The 22,033-nt window shown below is 34.4% G+C and overlaps 1 protein-coding gene across 2 annotated transcripts in view; it reads right to left on the bottom strand.

The window, feature by feature from the left end:
- Nucleotides 1-544: 544 nt before the first annotated feature.
- The window catches only part of MANEA (mannosidase endo-alpha), a 47,846-nt gene continuing 26,357 nt past the window's right edge, over nt 545-22,033 (bottom strand). For both annotated transcript variants that reach the window (XM_057489434.1, XM_036890426.2), the window contains exons 4-5: nt 4,792-4,868; nt 545-3,989 (exon numbers count right to left, since the gene is read on the bottom strand). In XM_057489434.1, the coding sequence (XP_057345417.1) occupies nt 3,332-3,989; nt 4,792-4,868 (735 nt within the window). In that variant the 3' untranslated portion in view covers nt 545-3,331. The remainder of the gene's footprint in view (nt 3,990-4,791; nt 4,869-22,033) is intronic.

Raw genomic sequence — 22,033 nt, 5'->3', positions numbered from 1 at the left:
AAGCCAATTTTTCATTTTGATTGTAAATACTTAGAGAAAAAATGAAATATTGTTGGTCATAAATGAAGTACTGCTTCTATTCTATGGGATGTGAGAGTATTCAACCTGAATTCAAAACTTAGATGGACTTTTAATGACTGTTTCTATAGGTACAATGGAGTTTAGAAGCAGTCGTCATACTTAAATAACCAATTTGAAAAAGTTTATGGTTATGAACTTAGTAGGTTCCGTGATGGCTTGTTACTTTTGCTGTTTTAGGGGAAGATTTATTTCTTAAAGGCTGTCAGAGTTACTATATGAGTAGGGCCAAAGAATAAAAAAATAAGAAAACATCTCTTAAATTAATTTAAAAAAAAACTTCATGTGGTTTGTGTATAATACAAATTCACAGCTTTAAAAGTTATGTATAAGGATATCTACCTGTAAAGTGCTACGTATCTCAAATAGAAAAAATATAAGAGTGCCAACTGAATATTAGTTTTCATCTGTTAACCAGAAATTTAAAAACATTTTCATAAATAGAAAGAAATAGATTTTTATAAGATACGTTTCATGTATGCTTTTAATAAAGTTAATTACCCCATATAACAAAATAGTCATCTTTTAATTACAGACTTTTAAACAAACAAAAGTTAATATACAACTGAGATAAACATTAATAACAGCAGTTTCTAACATTAGTCCTTAAGGGAAATCATAAAAGATTTGGTTTCTATATAGTAAAAGCAATTAGGCTGATTAAATCATTAAATAATTCATTATGATTCATGCATTGCATATATTACACTGCTTTTTAAGTTATTTTAGTTTATTGAATAGTTTTTAAAATTAAGAAATCAATTTTTTGCTCTTATGATCTAAATTGTTACAAGTCAGATAGTGAAGCGGCTATAATGAATACCTGAGGAAGATTTTGAAAGCATTCCTCCCTAGGAGTAATAAAATCATTAGAGATAATTCCTCCTAATGACTGTATTTTTTAAACAGAAGAAATATGATATTCATATAGTTATAAATTAGTAAACCATTATGAGATCAGATTCCAAACATTCTTACTTTGGCCAAAATAAGAATTAAATTTCTATCAAAGCAGGATTTCAATTTCAGGCAGAAATTCAGCATTTATGCCACAGGGAATGTTATTTGCTCAACTTTTCTCTCAGATACTTTCTCAGTGCAGCGTTATGAAGGGTGGCAATGATATTACCACCTTAAGAAAAAGTACAAATTATTTTCATTAAAGACAGTAGTAACATTGCACACTGATTTGGACAGTTTTCTTTCCATAACTCAAAAAGCATTTACTGAAACTGGTTGAGTTCTATAATTATTAAACTCTAATTAATGCATTAAGAAACAAAATTAAGAAACAGGCAACTGGTGATCTAATGCGTAAGTTGCTCTTTCTGCAATGAAGACAGGATCTGTTTTTTATTTTACTTTGAAATTTGACTGACTGTTACTGGCTGAATGGGGTTGAGGATTCGCTGACCTTGTTTTTATACACTCTCCCTTAATCTCAGAACTAGTTCATAGGGTTTTTTTGTCATGGTGAGTTCAAACATATAACATAAGCATGACAAAAATCCCTCTGTAATAGGTATTTCTCTAAGCTTTAATAGAATATGGTATGTTATGAACAACTATTTAAGTATGACATATTTAACGTTTATCCCTAAGATAACACACAGTGGCTAAATGGATATTAGAAAAAAACTCCACAGGATTTTTTCTGTGTGAGCATCCCTATGCATATGCTTGGCTATAATATATCACAATAGTATTTTTTTCTTGTAATTTTCTCTAGAAAATAGATTGTTACTATCATACTAATTTCCCATGGCCTAGTCATTCTCTAGAAATGGTGAATTCTTAAGTTATAAATATGTTTAATATTAATGGTGCCTTCTTAAAAAGATTTGATATTTCACTTTAAAACCATTGCTTTAAAATAAATTTTATCATCTAATGGGATATTTTATGATATATTCCACTGCTACTCTTGATGTATATTATTGTTCTTATCTTATTGCTTCTCTTTAATAAATTAAATATCTAAGAAATATACATGTAATATCATACATATTAAATTCTTTTACTATAGTTCTAGCTAGAAATATTAAATATAATAACAGAGTGCATTTTATTCTCTAGTTTTTAATGTAAAGAGATTTTTTTAGCATACAGGTGATTAATTTGTCACAATATGAAAACATCACAAGTATTGAAACTGATAGTTACCATAAAATTATAATGATTGTAAATGGGAATATTATTATCTACAAAAACTTAAAAGTATTGTCTTTTAAGTGGAATATTATTCCCAGTATCAAGTGTTAATTTAATCAAAAGTCAAACTTCAGGAACAAATGTAAGCTATAAAGGAATTTTCATTTCCATGTCTCTAAAATGCTAATTTATTAAAATTGCTGAAAATATTAAGAAGACAATCCAATGACAGTACAAACTTTAAAAAAATCTAACAGCTAGATTTAACATTAAATTTAAAAAACATGAACAAAAGAATGACAAGTTAAAGATTGACAAATTATGCCAAAAATGACTATATTTTGGGCATTCTATCTTCACAATAGTTGTAAGACAACTATGTCTTGTGAAATTGAGAAGCAATAATTAACTTCTATTTAAGAACTTCCAATAGTTTCAACATAGTAAAGCAAAAACATAAGACATGTAAAAACACCTAGCATGCTATGGTAACCAAAAATTTGCAAGTGATGATACATAACACACTGTGCTACAGAAAACAGGCCTTCCTAACACAATATGGTTCACAGTAAGGCTTAAGCTATATGATTTTATTTTTCTGAAGAATTACTGTTGGAGAGTTTTCCAGAGTCTGAAAGGTAATACAATAAAGTTGATTAAATCGCTGAAAAAGGAATGAAACGTGTACACTATCTTTTACGTTTTTTACCTTCCACAGGCATACCAAATAGGCACACAATCTTACTTCTATGAGCTCAGAAAATAAGTAGGACTTAACTGTGTGCTATTTATGTAGCACAAGAACTTATCTATTGTGAAATAAGAATTAAATTTCTATCAAAGCAGGATTTCAATTTCAGGCAGAAATTCAACATTTATGCCACAGGGAATGTTATTTGCTCAACTTTTCTCTCAGATACTTTCTCAGTGCAGCATTATGAAGGGTGGCAATGATATTACCACCTTAAGAAAAAGTACAAATTATTTTCATTAAAGACAGTAGTAACATTGCATACTGATTTGGACAGTTTTCTCTCCATAACTCAAAATGCATTTCCTGAAACTGCCTGAATTCTATAATTGTTAAACTCTAATTAATGCATTAAGAAACAGGCAACTGGTGATCTAATGCATAAGTTACTCTTTCCTTATTGTATTTTTCAGACCACTTGCGAGTTAGCTCTAGGTAAAGACTTGGTTTATGAGGCCGGTAGTCCAGGTACACTGTATTACTGGTTCTTTTGGGAACAGCCTTTTCAATCTGAGTTCCTTCATGCCACTCATTGAAAGAGGTGATAGAAATGACACTGGGGCGGGTTTGGAGGGCAGCGCGCAGCGCAGTTTCATAGTACTTCCCGTTGACGCGGTTCCGAGTGTTCTGGGCATTCCACGGACGGATGCTGGTATCTATGTATCCTGGGCCCACGCTTGGGATAAACATTAGGTTGAACTGATCACAGAAGAATTTGAGTGTAGCCCAATTCTCATATGATGAGCCGTAAGTAAAGCCATTTGTGGCAAAGTATGTGTAAATTCCATCAAAACCTCCTTGAAGGATATCATATCTGTGTTTGCTTTCTACTAGAAGAGCAATAAACAATCCATCATAAGGAGAATTGCGAATGCTGTGAGACCCTGAGGTGGTTAACAGATTGGCCCATTTTTCAGGCTTTGTAATGTAGGAGTCATAGACATAAAACATAGGAAGAGCCCTGCCGTTCTTAGTCTTGTACCTGTAAAAGGCCGGATGATTTCCGTATCTGGAATACAAACATACGTAAAAGTGAAACGAATATTCACAACTCATTTGCCACACACAATAATTGTTTCTGTATTGAAAATGAAGGTAATCTGTGCAGTTTAAGCACACTGTTCATCTTCTTTGGGCAATCAGTTATATAAGTGTAATTATTAAAAATGCAGCTTTAATTTTACACACTGAGAAATGAGATACTAGATACATTAAGACATTACCAAACAAGAATTTAATTATCTTATATTGAGGTTTACAAATGATGACTAATACCACAAAAAGCCCATTTCCTACATGAATATATAAACGTCCCACTGTTGCTGACATATTTCTTTGTAAGAGTATGGTATCTGTCACAGACTCTTACCAGTAAAATCCTTGAACAAAATGAAACTGTATTAATAAATTCTCTCCTTGTAATCAGACTACATCTAAATGAAAACATTATTAGATGTGGGTCCACTGCTATCCAAGCAGTTCACATTTTATTATCTGAACCTTCTTTTAAGAAGACAAAGTTTTATATTCATAAGATTACAGAATATCCATTCAAAATGTCCGTATGACACAAATCATAGCCTAATAAACATGTAAAACAGTAGAGTGAGTAATCTTTATACAGAAAGTGAATTGCAAGGAACTTCAGCAGTATTTCTCAAAGTGACTGTAATGTTCTTTACAAAATTAGTTTAAATTAATTTTGTCAGGCCACAAGTCATTCAAGTTTTTCAAATATAATTAAAATGTACATATAACAGTAACTATCACTGGCTCATAAAACAGTAATTATAAACACAGAAGAAACTCACCTGTCTATAATATATTTGACATTTTTGTACATGTTTTGGTCATCTCGATTGCTATATGGTTCAATGTGAAAAGCAACCTAAAATAAAAAAATTTGGTAACAGAAAAATTATCTATGATGTAAAAATAAAGTATAGTCCACATTTTTAGTGTAGTGACTGATTCAATAACCTTAAGCTGAGTACTTATTAAACACAGAAATTACCAGAGAATTTTAACAGTAACAGCATTTTCTAAGAGCTTTCTCTGTTGAATAATATGCTGGACATTTTATATTGTTCACCTTAATTAATTCTCATGATTGTATAAGGTAGTTATTACTATCTTCTAAATGAGGTAATCCAAGTTAAGATATCACTGATTTGTCAACCAGCCAAACGCAGGCAACATGGGCTATCTGAATTCAGAGGTCAAATGTTTGACTACTGAGCAATACTTAATCCTATATGTTTATTACTTATAAGGAATGAATAGGGATATGTTCAGATATTCTTTACTTTAAAAAAAGGCAAAATTTAGATTCTTTTTTCAGGTGTGATCATTAAGCTTACATTAAAATTTGAATGAAGTCAACAGCTTATGTCTTCAAATGACAAAGTATATTATTAAATTAGCATTTTACAAAATAGTATGTTTAATGTATACTATTATTCAAATAACTTCTAAGAAAATTATTGAAAAAAGTGGTATCCACTGGTACTATAATGGACAATTATTTTTTAAATGCTTACTGATAATGGTTTATATATCTCTACCGTAATAGTAGAAAGCAGTAATTAAAAAATATTTTTTTTAATACTGTGCACAGGAAATTCAGTTTTATTTTTTTTAAGCTAAGAAGGGTTAGTTACATATAAGTTAACGAAAAAATATTATGGCTTGTAAAACCATTTTGTATGCCACTTCTAACCAGTCCTGTAGATTGTCACTTAGAAGTATCATCTGTACTATTTAAGATCTATAAAACAAATTATATGAGAATTTTCACTTTCATTACTAATTTTACTGAGTTACCAGTAGCCATTAAAAATCTTTACAGCAATCTAATAAACTTACTGATACTATTTTATCTCAGGGTTTGGTCTCTGTGAAGCATGAATAGAATTAAGTGACTTCTATGCTACTGCAATACAAGCTGCCTTTGTTTTCAATTACTCAATTAAAGTGAAGTGTATTTTACATTAATCAGTGCTACTAGTTCTCACAGAATTAATTTTAAAGTTAGCATTAAGTGAAAATATCATTTCCCTCTCTTTGAAATGAGATTTCAGCAATTTTATACAAAGTTTTATCAGTAACAAAGTAAGATGAAATTCATTTCTGCAGTATATTGTAAGCGTTTCTAGGGCAGTTGGATTTTCCAGTAGCTGGAGTGGTTGCTCTTTAACTTCAAATGAAAGAAGATGGGCAAATCTAAAGGTATTTTACAGACCCTTATATAATGTTACCTTGGGTGACTTTTCCTTTAGCTGCAACATTGTATTTTCTAAGTACGTTTTCTTTTTATGTATAAAGGACATCATATTTAAGCAATATCCTGTCGAAATGAATTTGCTTTTAATGCTGCAAACTATAAATGGCATCACTCTTTATAAAACGTAGATCACTATACTTACAGTAATTCAAAAGCCATTATTGGCAAATAACCAATGTTTTAAATTTTCTCTCATGTTTCCAACTTCTTAATTGTAATAAAATTGCTTTGTATGTTTAAGTGGAAAAACCTATTAGACCAATACTAAATGACCTTTAAAAATGATAGAATATTATATATAAAATCAAATGTTTCCACTATTTTTATATTTAGGGAATGAGTCATACAAATGTTGCCTTATTTCATGCTTTCAGTATTGACCTTGCCAGTTTCTTCTCTATCCTGCAGCCAAAATGAACTAAAGTGAAAATCTGATGATCTAGAGAGTGATATTGGCAATCAATGGATTTGACATTCATACAAGAACAAAAGTGCCTTTGTGGGTGTTTTGGAATCTATCACCTTACTCCAAGGAACCTGTGAGGGGTCTCAACAGTGCAGCCAGTAAGCAACAGACAAATCTCCTGTGGAACGAGAGGAGCCGGCCAAACTGCCTAGACCCCTCTTGCTACTACGGGACAAAAAGCATGTAAGGACAGACCTGGCAGGCACTCATGCATTTAGGAGAGAAGCTGCAGAAATCTACCATTCCCAAACAGATACTCCAGGCACACCATTGGAAAAATACAATAAAAATAAAAATATGAGTTTGATCACAGTGGAAGGCAGTTTAAGAGAAATTTTCTAGATACTACCGCTCTGCCCATGGAATGAGGGAGGTTGAGTTATCGGGTAGAGGTGACCTCTTCGGCAAGGAGAAGGAAAGCAGCGAGTGAGTGCTTAGCTATCTTGGCTAGACAGGACATGGCTAGAGAAATTCATTCTCTCCACCAGCCCATGGAGTACTAAGGCTGGAGCTCCACAACGGGGTTGGGCATTGGGGAAAGTGATTGAGAAAGAGGTAAATTAGAATTTCAAACGGTATTAAAGGGATTGTACTCAGCAGGAAATCCATCCAGGAGCCACTGTAAGTACTATCTCTGGGATTACCCTACTGGGTCTGTGAGCACCCCCAAAGCTCCCAGTGCTGAACCCACACCTCCCCCTGTTCTATGTCAGCATTTTGTGCAGGGTCCCAAGTACCACTGCCAGAGCAAACTTAGTAGTCAGAGCCCAAGCTCAAAACCATAAAATTGAGCTATAGCACCACCTTCTGGAAAGTAAAAGAGTTCCAAGCCTGGTGCATTGTGAAAATAAACAAAATAGATAAACCCCTAGCCAGACTTATCAAGAAAAAAGAATGTACACACATAAACAGAATTAGAAATGAGAAAGGGAAAATCACTACGGACACCATGGAAATAAAAAAAGATTTATTAGAGAATACTGTGAACAATTATATGCTAACAAGTTGGATAGCCTAGAAGAAATGGACAACTTTCTAGAAAAATACAACTTTCCCAGACTGACCCAGGAAGAAACAGAAAATCAGAACAGGCCAATCACCAGCAATTAAATTAAATTGGTGATCAAAAATTACCTAAGAACAAAACACCTGGACCAGATAGCTTCACTGCTGAATTTTATCAAATATTTAGAGAAGACCTAATACCCATCCTCCTTGAAGTTTTCCAAAAAGTAAGAAGAGAAGGGAATACTTCCAAGCTCATTCTATGAGGTCAGCATCGCTCTAATATCAAAACCACATAAGGACACCACAAAATTACAGACCAATATCCCTGATGAACATAGATGCAAAAATACTCAACAAAATATTAGCAAACCAAATTCAAAAATATATCAAAAAGATCATCCATCATGATCAAGTGGGACTTATTCCAGGGAGGGAAGGATGGTACAACATTTGAAAATCCATCAATATCATCCACCACATCAACAAAAAAGGACAAAAATCACATGAGCATCTCAATAGATGCTAAAAAAGCATTTGACAAAATTCAATATCCATTCATGATAAAAACTCTCAACAAAATGGGTACAGAGGGTAAGTATCCCAACATATTAAAGGCCATATATGACAAACCCACAGCCAACATCATACTTAACAGCAAAAAGTTGAAAGATTTTCCTCTAAGAATGGGAGCAAGACAAGGATACCCACTCTCCCCACTTTTATTCAACATAGTACTGGAGGTCCTGGCCATGGCAATGAGACAACACAAATAAATAAAAGGCATCCAGATTGGTAAGGAAGGAGTTAAACTGTCACTCTTTGCAGATGACATGATTCTGTACATAAAAAACCCCAAAGAATCCACCCAAAACCTACTAGAACTAATAACTGAATTCATAAAAGTTACAGGATACAAAATTAATACACAGAACTTTGTTGCATTCCTGTATACTAATAATAAATTAGCAGAAAGAGAAATCAGGAAAACAACTCCATTTAAAATTGCATCAAAAATGAGAGGATTAAAGATGGCGTGTGAGAGGTGAGACAGAGGCTTCCTCCTAAAACCGCATATAATACAAAAATATAATTAATACAACTAATCCTGAGAGAGCAACAGGAAAGAGGAGTGCACCAGACTGCATACACCTGGAGAAAAGAGCAGACCTCAAAGAACAGGGTAACGTACCAAAGCTGTGGCCTGGTGGGACCCAAGCCCTTCCCCCACTCCATCTCACTGGTGGAAGAGAAATGGAGCAGGGAGGGAGTGGAGGCCTGGGACTGCTGAATACCCAACTCCGGAGATCTACTCTGGGAGCACAAACCTACATTTCATGGTGCTTTCATGATACTCGTGTGATTACGGGGTTGGAAAGCTAATACAGGCAGAATTCCTGGAGAGACTAAGATTCCAGCTGCTTGTGGAAAGCAGGGATCCATATGCAGCTGCTCTGGGACCAAAGCTTATACCTGTGTGCTTGGCCCACTGGTTCTGGCAGTGGAGACACGCATAGCAGCCAGGAAGCAGGAAACAGCTCTTTCCTCCCCCCAGGCACCAATACCACTCCCCTGTGACCCCCGACATTGCTTCAGGGGCTGACCAGCTCCAGAGAGTAGAGCTTCTGGACACTAGATGGTGCCATACACAAATATTAAACGCCAAAGGAACCTGGTACAGAAAAATTAATATAACCCCTGAGAAAGATGACATGGACCTCATGACTCTTCCTGAAAAGGGAATTCAAAATAAGAATCATCAACATGCTAATGGAGGTACAGAAAGATATTCAAGAACTCAGGAATGAATTCTGGTCAGAAATCCAATCATTGAAGAGCACAATGGAGGGTATTAAAAGCAGACTGGATATGGTGGAGGAGATGATAAATGAAATAAAAACTACAGAAGAGGAATACAAAGAAGCCGAGGCACAGAGAGAAAAAAGGATCTCTAAGAATGAAAGCATATTGAGAGAACTGTGTGACCAATCCAAACAGAACAATATTTGCATTATAGGGATACCAGAAGAGGAAGAGGGAGAGAAAGGGATAGAAAGTGTCTTTGAGGAGGTAGTTGCTGAAAACTTCCTCAGTCTGGGGAAGGAGATAGTCATTCAGGCTATAGAGATCTACATATCTCCCAACACAAGGGACCCAAGGAAGACAACAGCAAGACATATAGTAATTAAAATGGAAAAGATCAAGGATAAGGACAGACTGTTAAAAGCAGCCAGAGAGAGAAATAAGATCACATACAAAGGAAAGCCCATCAGGCTAACATCAGACTTCTCAGCAGAAACCTTACAAGTCAGAAGGGAGTGGCATGATGTATTTAATGCAATGAAGCAGAAGGGCCTGGAACCAAGATAACTTTATCTGGCAAGATTATCATTTAAATTTGAAGGAGGGATTAAAAAATTTCCAGATAAGCAAAAGCTGAGAGAATTTACCTCCCACAAATCATCCCTACAGTCTATTTTGGAGGGACTACTATAGATGGAAGTGTTCCTAAGGTTTAACAGCTGTAACCAAAGGTAATAAAACCCCAGTAAAGAAAGTAGAACAGCTAATTACTAGGCAAATGCAAAATTAAATTAATTATCCCCAAAGTAAATCAAGGGAGAGACAAAGAGTACAGAATATGATACCTAAAACATAAAGAATGGAGGAGGAAGAAAAAGAAGGAAAAAAAGAAAAGAACCCTTAGATTGTGTTTGTAATAGTATATTAAGTGAGTTAAGTTAGACTCTGAGATACTAAGGAAGTTAACCTTGAACCTTTGGTAACCACAAACCTAAAGTCTGTAATGGCAATAAGTACATACCTATCGATAATCACCCTAACTGTAAATGGACTGAATACACCAATCAAAAGACACAGAGTCACTAAATGGATAAAAAAAACAAGACGTATCTATATGCTGCCTACAAGAGACTCACTTTAAACCCAAAGACATACACAAACTAAAAGTGAAGGGATGGAGAAATATATTTCATGTAATTAATAGAAAAAAGCAGGAGTTGCAGTACTTGTATCAGAAAAAATAGACTTCAAAACAAAGAAAGTCAAAAGAGACAAAGAAAGACATTATATGATAAAGAGGTCAATCCAACAAGAAGATATAACCATTATAAATATCTATGCTCCCAACACAGGGGCACCCACATATGTGAAACAAATACTAACTGAATTAAAGCGGAAATAGAATGCAATGCATTCATTCTAGGAGACTTCAACACTCCACTCACTCTGAAGGACAGATCAACCAGACAGAAAATAAGTAAGGCACAGAGGCACTGAACAACACACTAGAACAGATGGACCTAACAGACATCTACAGAACGCTACACCCAAAAGCAGCAGAATACACATTCTTTGCAAGTACACATGGAACACTTTCAAGAATAGATCATACACTAGGCCTCAAAAAGAGCCTCAGTAAATTCAAAAGGATTGAAATTGTACCAACCAGATTCTCAGACCACAAAGGTTTGAAACTAGAAATAAATTATGCAAAGAAAATGAAAAATCCCACAAACACATGGAGGCTTCATAACCAATGGATCAATGACCAAATAAAAACAGAGATCAAGCAACATATGGAGACAAATGACAACAATAATTCAACACCACAAAATCTGTGGGATGCAGCCAAGGCCGTGCTAAGAGGAAAGTATATTGCAATACAGGCCTACCTCAGGAAAGAAGAACAATCCCATATTAAGCAGTCTAAACTCACAATTAATTAAACTAGAAAAAGAAGAACAAATGAGGCCCAAAGTCAGTAGAAGAAGGGACAGAATAAAGATTAAAGCATAAATAAATAAAATTGAGAAGAATAAAACAATAGGAAAAATCAATGAAAGCAAGAACTGGTTCTTTGAGAAAATAAACAAAATAGATAAATCCCTAGCCAAACTTATCAAGAAAAAAAGAGAGTCTACTCAAATAAACAGAATCAGAAATGAGAAGGACAAATCACCATGGACACCACAGAAATACAAAGAATTATGAGAGAATACTATGAAAAATTATATGCTAACAAACTGGATAACCTAGAAGAAATGGACAACTTCCTAGAAAAATACAACCTTATGAGGCTGACCAAGGAAGAAACAGGAAATCTGAACAGACCAATTACCAGCGATGAAATCGAACTGGTAATCAAAAAACTACCTAAAAACAAAATCCCTGGACCAGATGGCTTCACCGCTGAATTTTATCAAACATTTAGTGAAGACCTAATACCCACCCTCCTTAAAGTTTTCCAAAGAGTAGAAGAAGAGGGAATACTTCTAAACTCATTCTATGAGGCCAGCATCACTGTAATACCAAAGCCAGGCAAAGGCACCACAAAAAAAGAAAATTGAAAAAATGATATAAATAGCACTGAGATTTCTTGTTTCACTGTTGTGGCTAGGATTTCCGCTAGTATATTGAATAAAACTGGTGAGAATAGACATTCTTCTCTTATTCCTGAACTTGGTGGAAAATCAGCTTTTCACCATTTAAAGGTAGCTGTTGTTTTGTCATATATAGCCTTCACTATGCTGAGGTATGTTCCTTCTATACCCACTTTGTTGAGTATTTTTATCATGAATGCATGCTGAATTTTGTCAATTGCTTTTTCCACATTTTTTTGCAATGACCATATATGGTTTTTGTCCTTCCTTTTGTTGACATACCATATAGATTGTTTTGCAGAAGTTGAAACATCCATACATGCCTGGAATAAATCCCACTTGATTGTGGTGAATGATCCTTTGAATGTATTGTTGGATTTGGTTTGCTATTTTGTTGAGGAGATTTGCATCTATGTTCATCAAGTATACTGGTCTGGTTTGTAATTTTCCCTCCCTCCCTCCCTCCCTCCCTCCCTCCCTCCCTCCCTCCCTCCCTCCCTCCCTTCTTTCTTTCTTTCTTTCTTTCTTTCTTTCTTCCTCCTTCCCTCCCTCCCTCCCTCCCTTCCTTCCCTTCCTTCCCTCCCTCCCTCCCTTCCCTTCCTCCCTTCCTTCCTTCCTTCCTTCCTTCCTTCCTTCCTTCCTTCCTTCCCTCCCTCCCTCCCTCCCTCCCTCCCTCCCTCCCTCCCTCCCTCCTTCCTTCCTTCCTTTCTTTCTTTCTTTTGTAGTATCTTTGTCTGGTTTTGTTATCAGGGTAATGCCTCACAGAATGAATTCGGAAGCCATACTTCCTCCTCTGTTTTTTGGAATAGTTTGTTTGAAAGGATTGGATCCTCTTTAAACATCTGGTTGAATTCTATGAAGCCATTTAGTCCTGGATTTTTGTTTGGGGAGTTTTTTAAATTTAATTTCATTACTAGTGATTGGCTTGGTCAGAGTTTCTATTTCTTTCTGATTCAGTCTTGGAAGAGTGCGTATTTCCAGGAATTTATTCATTTCTTGTACACTGTCCAATTTTTTTGGCATATAATATTTTGTAAAATTCTCTAAGAATTCCTTGTTTTTCTGTGGTGTCATAACTTCTCTTTCATTTCTGATTTTGAGTCTTCTTTTTTTCTTGATGAGTCTGGCTAAATGTTTATCAATTTTGCTTGTGTTTTTAAAATCCAGTTCTTCATTTCATTGATTTTTCCTATTGATTTTTTTATCTCTCTTTTCTTTATTTTTGCTCTGGTCTTTATTATTTCCTTCCTTCTAACTGTGGGCTTTTTTTTGTTGTTCCTTTTCTAGTTCCTTTAGGTGTAGTTAGATTGTTTATTTGGGATGTTTCTTGCTTCTTGAGGTAGGACTGTATTGCTTTAAGCTTTCCTCTTAGGACTGCTTTTCCTAAATCCCAAAGATTTTAAATCATTGTATTTCTAGTTTCATCATTCTCAAAGTATTTTTTATTTCCTCTTTGATACCCATTGATTGTTTAGTAGCATGCTGTTAGGGATCCACATGTCTGTGCTTTTTTTGTTTAAAAATAGCCTTTTAAGATAAAGAATGCAGTAAGAGAAAACAGGGCATTATGTAACAAAAAGGGGATCAATCCAATAGAAGGGTATTACATTTGTAAATATTTATGCATCCAACAGAGGAATACTAAATATATAAAGCTAATATATCAAATCTAAAGGAAGACATAGTTAGCATTACAATAATAGTAGGGAACTTAAGTATGCAATTTACATCAAAGGATAGCTCGTTCAAACAGAATATCAGTAAGGAAGCATTGGCCTTAAATGACACATTAGACCACATGAAATAAACAGATAGAGAAAAATACTTCCAATCAAAAGCAACAGAATGTCCATTCTTCTTAACTGCACATGGTTATTTTCCAGGATAAATCATATGTAAGGCCAAAAAACAAGTCTTCATAAATTTAAGAAGACCGAAACATCAAGCATCTTTTCCAAGCACATGGTATGGAACTAGCAATCAATTACAAGAAGAAAATTGGAAAATTCACAAATGTGTGGAAATTAAATAGCATGCTACTGAAAATCCAAAGGAGCAACAAAGACATTTAAAAAATTTAAAAAGTACCTTGAGACAAATGGAAGTGGAAATGAAACACAAAAGATTTGGGGAAGCTATTGAAAGAGGAGGTCCCTGGGATCACTTCCTCTCACATACACACAGAGACAGGATTGGGCTCCAAACCCTCCCCACTCCCCAAGCTACAAGTAGAAGAGAACAAGTCAGAGCCTAGGGGACCTACACAAGGAAGATTTTCTGGCTTTGAAAATGTATAGACTGTAACTCTTGGAGCTTTGAAAATCAGCAGGGCTTCACTCTGGGAGAGCTGAAGAGTGGAGGGAGGCCAAGTCTCTGCTTCTGGAGAGCTGACTTGCACTGCTGATACAACTGAGACCCAGCACAGAACAGCAGTTTGAAAAGTGACTGGGTTATACATGAAGATTTGTTGATTAACTTTGGGACAAGTGCTAGAGTACCGTTTTTTTTTTGTCCTTCCTCAGCCTAGCAGCTGACTAGTTGCATACAGGGGACAGTTCTGCCACCACCACTTGCTCCACCCTAGTTCTCTCATGTGGACTTACCCCACCCAACCAGCCTGCACTGCTCCAAAGCAACTCCTACCCTGCCACACTGGGTGGGGACCTATACCTCATGAAAGTGAGTACATCCCTGCTATCATTAGAGCCCAGCCATACCTGGAGGCAGTGCCCTGCCAAAGAGACTCCTGATCCGGGAAAAGGAGAAGCTAGCCCCACCCAGCAGCATGACACCAAAAGAAGCAGCCAAGCCTCTCAGGTGGCCTCTTAGGGCATAAGCACTTGTCACCATTACAGCCATCACTGACAGTTTTGTCAGTATGCTGGCAGCAGCTGCAACCTAGCTACCATAAGAGGGTGCACACAGCCCACAGAGGAGACAGCCTGGAATGTCTGGTTCTGGTGATGGGGGATATTATGCTACTGGGCACCACAGGAATCCTATTACATAAGATAACTGATTTCAGGACTAAGAGACATAGCTGACCTACATGATACATAGAAACAAATGAGAGAAAATGAGGAGGCAGAGGAATATATTCCAAAAAAGAACAAAATTCCAGAAAAAGAGGTAAATGAAACAGAGATAAGCAACCTATCTAATACAGAGCTCAAAGTAAGTCATAATGATACTGAACTGGAGAGAAAAGTGGATAAACTCAGGGAGGACTTAAAGTGACAGAACATATAAGAAAGAAGCAAATAAAGCAGAATACAATTAAAATGAAAAAATATACCAGACAGAATCAACAGGAGATTAAAAGATGTAGCAGAATGGGTCAGTGATCTGGAAAACAGGGTAATAGAAAGCAAAAAGCTGAACAACAAAAAGGAAAAATAGAAGGAGGACAGGTTAAGGGATCTCTGCAACAACTTCGAGTTTAACATTTGTATTATAGGGGCCCAGAAAGAGAAGAGAGAGAAGGGAGCTGAAAACACTCCTAATCTAGGGACGGTAACAAACCTAGGAAGCACAGAGAGCCTCACATAAGATGAACCCAAGGAGATCCACACGAAGAAATATAATAATTAAAATGCCAAAGATTAAAGATAGAGAATCTTAGAAGCAACAACAGAAAAATAAAACAGCTACATAGAAGGGAAATCCTATGTCTTTCAGCTGATTTTTCAGCAAAAACTGAGAAGGGAGTGCTATGATATATTCAAAATAGTGAAAGGAAAAAAAAACCTTCAATGAAGAATACTCCATCCAGCAAGATTATCATTCAAAATTGAAGAGATAAAAAATGTACTAAACAAAAAAATGGTTAAAGGAGTTCATCACCACTAAACCATACTTATAAGAAATAATTAAGGAGACTTTTTAAAGTGGAAAAACAAAAGCTACACTTAGAAGAAAATTATGAAATGAAGAAAATTTCACTGATATAAATAAACATACAGTAAAGGTAATGGATCAAAAACTTATAAAGTTGTTATGAAGTTCAAAAGAAAGAGGCAGCAAAATATATACACAAAAATTAGTCAAGAGATACACAAAAAGATATAAATAATGACATCACATAAATAAAGCAGTGCTTTTAGAATATGTCCATACTTAAGGCACCATCAACCTAATATAGAATGCTATATACACCAAATGTTATATATGAACTTCATCATAACCACAAACCAAAAGACTTGTATTAGACATATGAAAAATTAATAGAATGGAATCAAAGCATAACAACAAAGAAAGTAATCAAATCATAAGAGAGCATAAGAAGAAGAAAGGAACAGTAAAGTACTATAAAAACCAGAAAATAAGAAACCTGGCAATAAGTGCAGACCTATCAATAATTACTTTAAATGTAAATGGACTAAATATGCTAATCAAAAGGCATACAGTAACCAAATGGATAAAGCTAAAAGATTTTCCTCTATATTCAGGAACAAGACAAGGATGTCCAATCTTACCACTTATATTCAACATACTACTGGAAACCCCAGCCACAAAGGAAATAAAAGGCATCCAAACTGGTAAGGAAGAAGTAAAATTCTTATTATTTGCAGATTACATGATATACATAAACAACCTAAATACTCCAACAAAAATGATTAGAACTAATAAGTGAATTTAGTAAAGTCTCAGGATACAAAATCATTATACAGAAATCTGTTGCATTACTGTATATAAATAATGAATTAGCAGAAAGAGAAATTAAGAAAACAATTTCATTTATAATTCCATAAAAAAGAATAAAATACCTAGGAATAAATTTAACCAGTGAGTTGAAAGACCTGTACTCTGAAAACTATAAGACAGTGAAAGAAACTGAAGACAACACAAGTAGATGTAAAGATATACTGTACTCATGGAAGAATTAATGTTAAGATGGCCATTCTATCCAAAGCAATCTACAGATTCAATGTAATTGCCATCAAAATACCAATGGCATATTTCATAAAACTAGAAGAAATAATCCTAAAACTTGTATGGAAACATAAAAGACACCAAATAGCCAAAGTAATCTTGGAAAGGAATAACAAAGGTGGAGACATCATGGTCCCTGATCTCAAACTATACTACAAAAACACAAAAGAAAAACAAAACTATACTACAAAGATATAGTAATTAAAATAGTATGGTACTGGCACAAAAATAGACACATAGTTCAATGGAACAGAATAAAGAACCCAGAAATAAACCCATGCCTAAAGGTCAAATAATCTATGACAAACATGGCCAGAATATACAATGGTGAAAAGATAGTCTGTTCAATAAATAGTACTTGGAAACTGGACAACTACATGCTAAAGAATGAAAATATGCCTCTTTCTTACATCATACACAAAAATAAACTTGAATGGATAAAAGATCTAAAATAAGATGTGAAGCCATAAAACTCTTAAAAAGATATATAAATAGTGAATACTTAGTTATGGGCCTTAGGAATTTTTTCTGGCTACTTCCCCTGAAGTAAGGGATATAAAACCAATAATAAACACAAGGGACTACATCAAACTAAAAAGCTTCTGCATAGTGAAGGAAACCAATAACAAAATGAAAAGGCAACCTGCTGTGTGGGAGAATATATTGCAAATGATGTATCTGGTAAGAGGTTAATATACAAAATATATAAACAATTCATCCAACTCAACACCAAAAAAAAAAATCCCAATAATATAGGACAAAGAAAATGATAGGAATTTTTCCAAAGAAGACATACAGATACCCAGCAGATGCATGAAGCGATATTCCACATCACTAACTATCAGGGAAATGCAAGTCAAACAGTGATATAACCTGACACTAGTCAGTGGTTAATATCAAAAAGACAATAAATAATAACTGCTGGCAAGCATGTGCAGAAAAGGAAACCTTTGTGCACTGTTCATGGGAATGTAAACTGGTGCAGTCACTGTGGAAAAGAATATGGAGGGTCCTCAAAAAAATTAAAATACATATGATTCAGTAATACTACTGGGTATTTACCCAAGGAAAATGAATATTCTAATTTGAAAAGTTATTTGCATCCCTATGTTTATTGCAGCATTATTTATAAAAGTCACAACATGGAGGCAACCTAAATGTCCATCAAAGATTAAATAAGATATGTAAATACAATGTGGAAAAAAAAAAGAATGAAAATATCCATTTGCAACAGATTGGATTACGTAGAGTATTATGCTAAGAGGAAGCCAAATAATATGTGATTTCACTTTCATGTGGGGCCAAACAAATATAAAGAAATCAAAAACACTCAAAAATACAGAGAACAAATTGGTAGTTGCTAGGGACAAGGTGGGTACAGATAGAGGAAATAAGTGAAGGAGATTAAGTTGTACAAACTTCCAATTATAAAATAAGTAAGTGATGGGGATGAAAAGTATAGCATAGAGAATATAGCCAATAATACTGTGATCACTTTGTGTGGTGATAGATAATAACACTTACTGTGGTAAGCATTTTGCAGTGTATATATAAATGGTGAATTGCCATGTTGTACACTTGAAACTAATATATGTCAAGTATACTTCAATAAATACTTCTTAAAGATACAAAAATTAATGGAATACAGCAAAAGCAATCTAGGAGGACCATTCATAGTGACAAATGCCAGTCTCAGGTAACAAGAAAAATCCTAAATAAACAGTCTAACTTTATATGTCCAGGAACTAGAAAAAAAAATGAAGCCCAAAGTTAGTAGAGGGAAGGAAATAATAAAGATGAGAGCAGAATTATGTGAAATAGACACTAAAAAGACAACAGAAAAGATCAAAGAAATTTGAAATCTTTGAAAAGATAAACAAAATTGACGTATCTGTAGTTATACTCACTAAGAAAAAAAGAGGGAGCTCAAATAAAGGAAACCAGAAATCAAAGAACAGATTTCACAACTGAACCACTGAAATAAAAGATAATAGGAGACTACTTTGAAAAATCATATGCCAACAAATAGACGACCTAGAAGAAATGGATAAATTGCTAGAAACATACAACCTTCAAAGACTGAATCATGAAAAAACAAAAAATCTGAGCAGAGTGATTTTTAGGAAGAAGATTGAATCAGTCATCAAAATTTTCCAATAAACAAAAGTCCAAGTTCAGATGACTTCACTGGTAAATTCTACCAAACATGCAAAGAAGAATTAATACCAATCATTCTCAAACTGCTCCAAAAATCAAGCAGGGAACTCTTCCAAATTCCTTTTTACCAGGCCAGCATTACCTTAATTCCTAAAGACCTTAATTCCTAGACAAAGCATTACCTTAATTCCTAGACAAAGATGCCACAAGAAAAGAAAATGACAGGCCAATATCCCTGATGAACACAGATGAAAAAAATACTTATAAAAATATTAGTAACCCAAATTCAACAATGCATTAACGGTACCATACACCTTGATCAAATGTGATTTACACCAGGGATACAAGGATAGTTTTATACCCACCAATCAGTGTCATACACCAGATTAAAACATAAAGGTAAAAGTCCAATGATACAACAGAATAAAATTAACCAAGGAAGTCAAAGATCTATACAATGAAACTACAAGACTTTGCTGAAAGCAGTCAAAGATGACAAACAAATGGAAGGACATCCTGTGTTCATGGATTGGAATAATAAATACTGTTAAAATATCCATGTTATCCAAAGTCATCTATAGATTCAACACAGTATCAAAATCCAATGGAACTTTTTTTACAGAAATAGAACAATCCTCAAATCTGTATGTTAACTGCATAAGACCCCAAATAGCCAAAACAATCATGAGCTAGAACTGGAGGCATCACTCTCCCTGGTTTTAAACTATATTACAAAGCTATAGTAATTAAAACAGTACGGTACTGGCATAAAAAATAGGCACTTAGACCAGTGGGACACAATAGAGAGCCTAGATCAAACCCCTGCAAATAAGGTCAACTCATGTTTGATAAGGGAGTCAGGAACACCCAATTAGGAGTGGATAGTCTCTCCAACAAGTGGTGTGGGAAAACTGGGTAACTACATAGAGAAAAAGAAAGTTGGGCCTCCATCTTATATCACTCACAAAAATGGCTTCAAAATGGACTAAAGATTTAAACATAAGATGTGTCACTTAAAACTGCTAGAAGAAATACAGGGAAGAAGCTCCCTGACATTGGTCTTGGCAATGATACTCATATGACACCAAAAGTACAAACGAAAGATAAACTCAGTAAGTGGGGCTACATCAAACTTCTGTACTACAAAAGAAAGAACAAAATGTAAAGACAACTAGGGAGTGGAAGAAAATGTTTGCTTCTATTAGAAGCAATGGAAAACTGGGAAATGGAAGAAATTAATGGGAAAAAAAATAAGGGGTTAACATCCAAAACTTATAAAGAACTCATATAACTCAATAAACAATCTAATTAAAAAATGAACAGAGGAACTGTGGAAGATTATTTTTCCAAAGAAGATATCCAAATGGCCAGCAGGTACACACAAAGGTGCTCAACATCACTAATCATGAGGGGAAATGCAAATCAAAATGAAAATGAGATAATATGGTTATCATCAACAAGACAGGAATAACAGGCACTGTCAAGGAAGTGGAAAAAAGGGAACCCTCATGCACTATTGGTGGGAATATAGAGTTAGTGCAGCTACTATAAAAAGCAATATGGAGGTTCATAAAAAAAATAAACAAAGCACCACTGTATAATAAAGAAATTTCACTTCTGATGAAATCATTACCTTGAAAAGATATCTGAACCTCCAAGTTTACTGCAATATTATTTATAATAACCAACACACAGTGAATATGCAACTATATGAAAAAGAAGATATCTACATCTCTTTGAAAAATCACAAATTACATTTAGTATTACTCACTTACTCTTCTTAAAAAATAGCTTAGTTGACATTCCCTAAAGATAATGCGAAACAAGTAACTAAAGTGTCAGATAGTCAGATATTTTTGTTATTCTTGCTTATCTAACTTAACAAGCACTCACTCACCCAAATGCCTCCTGGCTGAAGTTAATATTTTAAAAAATATGATCGCAATTTAAAATTTTCAATACAAAGGACTTAGTCATTGATACTAGTTAAAGCATTATGTAATTAAAATTAATTAATTATGACAAAGCTTAACTGTGAGACAATTCCTTAAAACTTTATTACTAAACAAAAAATGAAAGTAGAGGAAAAACACTTTCAACTCAAAAAGTAGAAGAGTAAAACAAACCAAAGCAAGTAATAAGAAACATATTCAAGACTAAGGTTAAATTAATACCTTAAAACTATGTGAATATTTAAAAAATAAAATTGATACACTGAAGGGCTGTTTTTGGTGGGGCAGAAGCGAAGTAATTCTATACTAACTAAATTGGAGAGAAGGGCAGATTCTTTCCTGTTTTGAAGATTAGCAAGAAAAAAAGAGTTGTTACTAATGAACCCATTTATTTTGCTCTCAGTTTAAAATGCAGTCAGTTATGTGCATTGTAGGCCCAATTTATCAGCACAGAACTCACAGCATTATTCATCTCTTCATACCGTATTGTCTTAGAATTTTAAGTAATTCAAGTAAGTTACTGTCATTAATTAAACATTAATTTCTACTCATATTAGCAAAGTTTTCCATTCTTTATAAAAGCAGGACTTACTATACTTTATCTAAAATTATCTGCTTGACAACACAACATAAATCACTCACAAATCCAAAATATAAAACTATCCTCTGGGTTTCATCCTGTCATTTTACAAGAAGAAGATAAGCTAAGAAGATAAAATAACTAGTAAAAGATTACAGAACTACTTAGCTGGAGCAAGACTCATCTCAGGGTCCCACTGTACAGAGTTCTTCCCCAGACAGAAGGCCAAAAAATTGTTCTCAAAGTTCTGGAAAATAATAGTCTGCTTCCAAACT

The sequence above is a fragment of the Manis pentadactyla genome, chromosome 12, assembly GCF_030020395.1.
Source record: "Manis pentadactyla isolate mManPen7 chromosome 12, mManPen7.hap1, whole genome shotgun sequence".
NCBI lineage: Eukaryota > Metazoa > Chordata > Mammalia > Pholidota > Manidae > Manis > Manis pentadactyla.
This window is presented reverse-complemented; position numbering and strand designations above follow the sequence as displayed.